General features: G+C 47.9%; 1 protein-coding gene across 3 annotated transcripts; it reads left to right on the top strand.

Moving 5' to 3' along the window:
* The first annotated feature begins 1,368 nt into the window (after window positions 1-1,368).
* Window positions 1,369-7,836, top strand: LOC139229678 (E3 ubiquitin-protein ligase TRIM69-like). 3 transcript variants are annotated; one of them, XM_070861194.1, is made up of 6 exons: window positions 1,369-1,858; window positions 1,936-2,031; window positions 2,798-3,031; window positions 5,938-5,960; window positions 6,064-6,173; window positions 7,530-7,836. In XM_070861194.1, the coding sequence occupies exons 1-6, from the start codon at window positions 1,445-1,447 to the stop codon at window positions 7,562-7,564; spliced, it is 912 nt and encodes a 303-aa protein (XP_070717295.1). In that variant the 5' UTR covers window positions 1,369-1,444; the 3' UTR covers window positions 7,565-7,836. The 3 variants fall into 3 exon arrangements, with proteins under 3 accessions (XP_070717295.1, XP_070717296.1, XP_070717297.1); XM_070861195.1 differs by lacking the exon at window positions 1,936-2,031; XM_070861196.1 differs by lacking the exon at window positions 7,530-7,836 and having other exon boundaries at window positions 5,938-5,980; window positions 6,064-6,172.
* The last annotated feature ends 801 nt before the right edge of the window (window positions 7,837-8,637 follow it).

The raw sequence follows: 8,637 nt of genomic DNA, 5'->3' as shown, positions 1-8,637 counted from the left end.
ACTGGTCTTGACCCCGACCAGAAATTCGACTTCCTTGTGTTCAACCCAGCAAACACTGGGCACTTCCTAGAAATTCCACGGGCTCCACCCCTGAGAGAGGCGAGAGGAGTAGGCCGGGGAGCGGAAGGAGCAGTGTGACGGTGTACCACTCCAGGGAGCAGCACGTGCTGGAGCGGAGAGCAACGGCAGCGAAAAGGGACATCACCAAGGTCCAGGCCGGTGATTGGAGCGTGGGCCGGTACAGCAGGAGCGGCGAGGTCGGGGCGAAGGAGCGGTGAGAGATTGTAGAGGGACGTGATCGGGGCCCAGGAGAGGCGTGAGTTCGGGGCCCAGTGGCATCACGGGCCCAGCCCACACTGCGGTATGTGCACGCACTGGGTCCGTGCAGCAGAGCAGGTCTCCAGTCGTCCTGGTTAACCCTTGCCACTGGATAAAGGCCGAACTCTGTCAAGCCCGTGTGGGGTTTGTGACGGTCACCACATGTTAAAACAATCCAGGCACAGGCATCTTCCACCCCTCAATTGGAGTTCAGGACTGGAATATCGGGCCCTCCATTGAAACATCTGTGAATCCATGTGGAAGCAAGTCACCCTGGTTCCAAGGACTGCTGTGGCGGAGGAGCAGCGAGAGATCGTGGCGGAGGAGCGGTGAGAGATTGTGGCGGAGGAGCGGCGAGAGATCGTGGCGGAGGAGCGGTGAGAGATTGTGGCAGAGGAGCGGCGAGAGATCGTGGCGGAGGAGCGGTGAGAGATTGTGGCGGAGGAGCGGCGAGAGATCGTGGCGGAGGAGCGGTGAGAGATTGTGGCGGAGGAGCGGCGAGAGATCGTGGCGGAGGAGTGGCAAATGTTTGTGGCAGAGGAGCGATGAGAGATCGTGGCGGAGGAGCGACGAGAGATTGCAGAGAGATATGATCGGGGCACAGGGGAGGTGTGGGTTCCAGGCCAGAAGAGCCGAGGGGCCAGGGGCAGCACGGGCCCAGCCCACACTGCGATATGTGAGCGCACTGGGTCCGTGCAGCAGAGCAGGTCTCCAGCATCCTGGTTAACCCTTGCCACTGGATAAAGGCCGAGCTCTGTCAAGCCCCGTGTGGTGGCTGATGTGTGACGGTCACCACACGTTAAAACAATCCAGGCTCAGGCATCTTCCACCCTTCAAGATTTAGTTTGGGATCTGGAATATTAGGTCCTTCATTGAAACACCTGTAAACTTTTTGACAAGTCATCCACGATTGGAGGGACTGGCTGTGATGGTCGGCATTCCATATATGGGAAGGATAGGATTTCAACGCCACCGACCGTCTGCCCTTCGCTCGTGCGTCACTCCCATTGCGCCCTGGAGCCAAACTCCATCCACTCGCTCGTCATTTCGTTTTGATAGTGCAGCAGTCAGCTAAAGCGGCGGCGCTGCTCAGCGCAGCAAGCGTGGAGTGAATGCTGCTTGGAGCATGGCTTCCCAGGACCCGGCCGTGAGTTTGGAAAGTGCGCAACACTGCCCCATTTGCGGTGAGATGATGAGCGATCCGGTGACACTGGACTGCGGCCACCAGTTCTGCCGCGCGTGTGTCTCCCTGTACTGGGAGGCAGACACTCAGAGTGCCTTCTGCGCCAAATGCAGCGTGTCCCTCCAACAGAGTGAGCCAGCCGGCCTTGAGCGACGGCTGAAGAATCCCGAGGGCAGCCTGGACAGCATCGAGAGGACCGGATCCAAACCCTTCTGCCAGGAACACCAAGAGGAGGCGAAGTTGTTTTGCGAGACGGAGGGGAAGATGATCTGCGTCAATTGTCTAGACAGGAGGGTCGAAAGCAGTCACACCGCGCACAACTTCATGTTGTTGAACGAGGCGGTCGAAATCTATAAGGTAAGGAAGGGCGGGGTTTTTAATGTTCTGGGGCCGTTCTTTGATATCTTGCTCCCCGCTGTCACTTTCAATTCCAGGAGAAGATGAACACAATGATATATGGCCTCAAGCAGAAGAAATCCTCCTTTCAGGACTTCGAACATAAACAGCAGAAGAGCATCACCGAAGTTAAGGTAAAAGCGGATGATACATATCGTCTTATGCATCATCATCATAGCCAGTCCCTCGGGATCGAGGAAGACTTGCTTCCACTCTAAAGAGTCCTTAGGTGGCTGAACAGTCCAATAGGAGAGCCACAGACTCTGTCACAGGTGGGACAGATAGTCGTTGAGGGTAACGGAGGGTGGGACTGGTTTGCCGCACGCTCTTTCCGCTGCCTGCGCTTGATTCCTGCATGCTCTCGGCGATGAGACTCGAGGTGCTCAGCACTTCCTCCACTTAGGCCATGTACTCCCAGGTGTCGGTGGGGATACTGCACTTTATCAGGGAGGCTTTGAGGGTGTCCTCGTAACGTTTCCTCGGCCCACCTTCGGCTCGTTTGCCGTGAAGGAGTTCCGAGTAGAGCGCTTGCTTTGGGAGTCTCGTGTCGGACATGCGGACAATGTGGCCCCGCCCAGCGGAGCTGGTCGAGTGTGGTCAGTGCTTCGATGCTGGGGATGTTGGGCCTGGTCGAGGACGCTAACGTTGGTGCGTCTGTCCTCCCAGGGGATTGTGGGATCTTGCGGAGGCATCATTGCTGATATTTCTCCAGCGACTTGAGGTGTCTACTGTATATGGTCCATGTCTCTGAGCCATACAGGAGGGTGGGTATTACTACAGCCCTGTAGATCATGAGCATTTGCAGCAGTGTGGTTTGGTGGTTATTAAACACTGATCAGTGTACTGGTGACCTGCAATAGTTTTACTTCCTTCTTGAACAACCTCCTTTTGCCTTGATAGGAACAGTTGAATAAATTACAGACCCTCAGCGACTCTGAATTTACTAAACTGCGCAATATGTTGGACGAAAAAGAGCGGACCTTGGTCCAGGAACTGAATGAGGAAAAGGATGATATTCTCGGCAGAATGGAGAGAAACCTACAAGAAATCCGAGACAATTCAAAAGGCACACAGCAAAGGTTATCGTTCATTGAGACACAGTTGAATGAGCCGGATGAAGTCACCTTGCTCATGGTAATGTGGTTCATTTGATCATTTAAAACTGCTCTCTTGTTGCGTTTGTGTTTTTTAATACCTACACTTGGACACTTCTCAATCCCCGATTATGTGAAACGGTCTCATTCTATGGCTACTGCTCCAAAGTCTTCTGCTACTTTCATTTGCGGTCTCATAAGCCAGCTACATAGAAACATAGAAACATAGAAAATAGGTGCAGGAGTAGGCCATTCGACCCTTCGAGCCTGCACCACTATTCAATAAGATCAGTACCCCTTTCCTGCTTTCTCTCCAGACCCCTTGATCCCTTTAGTTGTAAGGGCCACATCTAATTCCCTCTTGAATATATCCAATGAACTGGCATCAACAACTCTCTGTGGCAGGGAATTCCACAGGTTAACAACTCTCTGAGTGAAGAAGTTTCTCCTCATCTCAGTCCTAAATGGACTACCCCTTATCTTAAGACTGTGTCCCCTGGTTCTGGACTTCCCCAACATCGGGAACATTCTACTCGCATCTAACCTGTCCCGTCCCGTCAGAATCTTGTATGTTTGTATGCGATCCCGTCTCATCCTTCTAAACTCCAATGTATAAAGGCCCAGTTGATCCAGTCTCTCCTCATATGTCAGTCCAGCCATCCTTAGAATCAGTTTGGTGAACCTTCACTGCACTTCCTCAATAGCAAGAACGTCCTTCCTCAGATTAGGAAACCAAAACTGAACACAATATTCCAGGTGAGGCCTCACCAAGGCCCTGTACAACTACAGTAAGCCCTCCCTGCTCCTATACTCAAATCCCCTAGCTATGAAGGCCAACATACCATTTGCCTGCTTCACCGCCTGCTGTACCTGTAGGCCAACTTTCAATGACTGATGAACCATGACACCCAGGTCTCGTTGCACCTCCCCTTTTCCTAATCTGCCGCCATTCAGATAATAATCTGCCTTCACGTTTTTGTCCCCAAAGTGGATAACCTCACATTTATCCACATTATACTGCATCTACCATGCATTTGTCCACTCACCTAACCTGTCCAAGTCACCCTGCAGCCTCTTAGTGTCCCCCTCACAGCTCACACTGCCACCCAGTTTAGTGTCATCTGCAAACTTGTTACCATCATCAAAATGTGCATTGCCTCCCGTGTTTTCACTCATGCATTGGGCCGTGAAGCAGTCGTGCGTTATATTTATTAAACTAGATTCGGAACCACTTTGGTATCTACTTGGTTGGGTGAAGGAGACGTTAACATAACCCTTCCTGCTTTCCCAGTCCCTTCTCATCTCTTCATAGAGTAAAGTGCCTGCCTTGTTATTCTGATCTGATGGTGTGTAGCTAACGGTGTAACTTTGCACTGCACACGGGAAGAACATCTTTAATCTCCTAGGTGTCTTTGACATCCAGGGCCGCATCACATTCTTCCTGTCTACGCTACTATCTCTGAACAATTTTTCTTATGTTTTTTGTTTCATTCATTCACACAAAAGGTAGTGGAATCTGGAACGCCCCAGGACCAATCCTGTGGATGTGAGGTCAATTCAACATTTCCAGACTGAGATGGGTAGATTTTTGTTGGTTAAGGGCCTCAAGGGATATGGAGCAATAGTGGGTAAATGCAGTAGAGGTACAGATCAGCCATGATCTAACTGAATGGTGGAACAGGCTCCTCCTGTCCCTGTGCACCATCCTCTGCAGTCAGCCATGTTTATAATATTCCCACAACACTGTAGTTCCCGAGTGCTACAGTAGCCTCATGTTTTGGAATTGCTGATTCCTAAAGCAATTCAGCATTCCCGTCTATACAGCTTACTGTAGATGTTCCCATCTTTTGGCCCCCAGTTTACCCTTGTTAATGTTACCTGGTGCTTGTATATCATCCACCTGCTGTCTAGATTCCACTCTGTAATCAAAGTCATGTGGGATCACCTTTCCTCCTGGCCTTCTCCCTCCTATCCAATGTAATTGCTCCTTGCAGCTACTTCAATGTTCCTGACCAGTTCCATTGTTTTTATTTGGTCATCACTCTCCCTTATTAGTCACAAGAACAATGCCATTTACTTTTCAAAGTCCTGGTATTATTTTCACAGCAGATTGACTTGCAATTATTTATATTTGTGATTTCCTTTGTAGAAATCTTTTTCACCAAAAGCAGAAAGTATAACAAAGGAAATTGCCTTGATTTTCTTGGCCATCCTTGCATGGGAGGGTTCAGAGCCCTTACAGGATTTCTTACATTGTCATTTAGCCCTTCCTGCTCCTCCAGTACCTTTTATCTTCAATGTGCACAGACCTATCTCATCATCATTACCACACTCATCACCACCCACCTCCCCAACTGCATCTTTGTCCTAACCATGTTCTCTGGCTTCTGAACTACTTCCTCCATGATTTGGTCTTCTGTATTAGGAGTTCATGCTTGATCTAATTGAATGGTGGAATGGGCTTGAAGGGCTGTATGCTCTACTCCTGTTCCTATATCTGCATATTGTGTCTTTACAAGTGTTCTTCCTGCCGTCAGTGTATTCTCTATTATCTTATGTGCTCGGTTTCCCCCAGCACTTATTTCTGTTTCTTGCTGACCTTGTACCTGTTGCAAAAATCCCTGTCACAGCTCCCCAGTGACTTGCCCTCAATATTGAGTACCAGCCCATCCACCTCACTAAACTCTGACTCAATTAGTCCAATACTATCCACTCGCCTTTGCTAATTAGCTTTACAATCATTTCCTTCCATTAGTTCCCGTCCGCTCCTCTCAAAGGCCCAAACCTTTTCCTTCAGGTTTTGGGCAGCTGAGATCAGCGAGTTGCTCCACACTTTACTATTGACTCTCGAGCTCTTTCATGCTGCAAAGTCGAGCCTTGTTTAGTCTGTTTGAGCACTGCCAGCGGTCTGCTGTGGGTTAACATTTGTGTTTCTGACTATTTCAGGAGAGTCCACCCGAGGAGCAGAGGTACGACACGCTCTCCCAAAGTAACTGAACAACATTATAAAGTCGCTTATTGAAGTGTTTGTTTTATTTTCTGCTGTTAAATATTTCATGTTTATGTTACTAGTGAAGAAGACTATCAGCCAAACATAGCGGAAGGCAGCCTGAATCTGGGAGCATTTAAAGGACCCACCCAGTATAGAGTGTGGAGACATGTAATGGACATTCTCAACCCTGGTACGGAGGGCCTCACCTTTTTTCTTACTTAACCCGTAAAATCCTCAATAAGGGGGCACCTCTTAAGAATACCAGACACGAGTACAAGAATGTAAATATTATTCATAGTGACTTAAAATAACTGAAATAGCAGCATGTAATCATGGATCCAACTATCACACAGTAATCAAAACGATTTGAGAAGACATCAATATAATCAATTAATTAGTAAGAAACACTGATCTAAGTCATTAACCTGTCGCAGATTTTATTTTCATGGCTTAAAACTAAAATTAATGCACAAGGATATTCACAACTGATTTGGTCAACTCACTTTCGAGTGTTCATGCAGAAAAAACCTTTAAAGATGAAATGTTCGCACTTCTACTTTGTAGATATTAACAAGCAATGAGCGTGTAGGGTGTAGAAAATGTGGAACGTTGAAAATATTTGACAGCAAACCAAAGTAAATCAAATAGTAATGGTTAAATACTAATTTTGTTTTTGCAATGACAGTAATGAGTATCAAGGTGAAAGTGCTTTCTCGCAGGCTCAAAGATTGCAACTGGTAATCATCATCATAGGCGGTCCCTTGAAACGAGGAATACTTGCTTCCACGCCAAAAAAGGATGAGTTCACAGGTGTTTCAATGAAGGACCCGAACTACATCCTCAAGGGTGGAAGATGCCTGTGCGTGGATTTTTTTAACATGTGGTGGCCATTGCACACGGACTTGACAGAGCTAGATCTTGGTCCAGTGGCAAAGATTACCCCAAGACGACTGGAGACCAAGCTCTGCTGCACAGACCCAGTGTGCACACATATCGCAGTGTGGGCTGGGCCCATGCTGCCCCTGGCCCCGAACTCTCTCCTCCCCTGGGCCCCAATCACGTCTCTCTGCAATCTCTCGCCGCACCTTCGCCCTGATCTCGCCGCTCCTGCTGTATCTGCCCGTGCTCCAATCACCGACCTGGACCTTGATGACGTCACTTTTCGCTGCCGTCACCCTCCTGCGCCAGCTCGTGTCGCTCCCTGAAGCACTATGCCTCCTCGCTGCTCCCCGAGGCCTCCACGCCGCTCCTTTTATGGCCCCGACCTGCCGTTGGTGTTCTCACACAGGTCGGGGCATCCACACTGTTCCCCGGGGCAGCTGGTAATAGCTATCAGGCATCTCTCGCTTTTGCTAAACCTACCTTTCAGCATAAAGGGTGCAACTAATGGAATATTGGCCTTTCACATTATATGCATTGAACAATATGATTCTTTATACAGTGCTCATACTAACAGAGACAGGTGTGCTTGTGTTGTAACTATAAGTGCAAGCACAGAGTCAGTGTGCAAAGTTCAATCTAACAACATAAGCCTTTTCTGTTCTAGGTTGTGCAGCACCGAAGAAGAAACCTACTTCTTGATTTGCCTAGACTCCTTTCTTACTTTTGCCAGCCTTGGCAATGCCATGCACATAAGATCTTATCCAGCTCTTCATTCAGGGCCAATTTGTTCATCCGCACAGATTGAAATTCTGGATCAATTTTAGGTGCGATCATTTCCATCTTCAAGTCACCTATCCGAGTTCATCACGAAAAGCCACGCTGGCTTCGCGTAAGCATGTAGCTGAAATGTTAGCATGCAATCTGTTTAATTCTTGGTTTTTACTAAAACTATTAAACAATAATGAAAACCTTTCGAAGTTCATGATCAATCTCGCCAATTCGTTGGTAAGAAATTCTATGCCGAATTATTGAGCTTGTCTCAATGTTATATTTTTTGTGGCTTGATACAAGAAGTGTCATGGATCAGGCCATTCAGATCAATTGATTTGGTCCATTCAAATTGTACGATTCAATGATTTTATTCTATACTTGCGCTTAAAGTGGTAACCCTCCAAAACCTTTCTCAGGTGGCTGTTAAATTGAATACTATAGAATTTATAACATAAAAACAGGCCGTTTGACCCAATCAATTTTTGATTGGTACTATAGGGAGGGTAACTTTCGCTTTTGGCGATAGTGTAAAATTGAGGAGATCGCCTGATTTTCCGGTCCATTGACGTCAATGGAAAGGAAACAGTTACCCCACTAAAGAGAGTTTCTGTAGGCTATTTGACACCATAGGGCCAGTACAGTCGAGCCCAATCCAATCCTCAAGTCACACTTCCACCAAAATGAACATTAAGGAGGCGTCACTGGATTGCACCAATGAGTCAGGATCCTGTCTATTTCCCCCTTGATATTCCCAAGGAGCTGAGTCTAACAGAGAACCTCTGCTCAGCAGGCACCAGGGATGCAAGCTGAAACCGTTCTGCTCGCTATACTCACCAGCTAATGCATCTCCTCGCTGAGACATCACCCGGACTATTTTGTTGAGTTAAAATTGCAGTAAAATGAACAGAGTCCCGCAGATTTGAACACACCATGACTGGAGCTTAGAAGAATAAAACCCTCCAATAAAACTCAAAACTGACCGTGCTTCTTTTGTACTACAA

This window comes from Pristiophorus japonicus, chromosome 19 (assembly GCF_044704955.1).
Source record: "Pristiophorus japonicus isolate sPriJap1 chromosome 19, sPriJap1.hap1, whole genome shotgun sequence".
NCBI lineage: Eukaryota > Metazoa > Chordata > Chondrichthyes > Pristiophoridae > Pristiophorus > Pristiophorus japonicus.
This window is presented reverse-complemented; position numbering and strand designations above follow the sequence as displayed.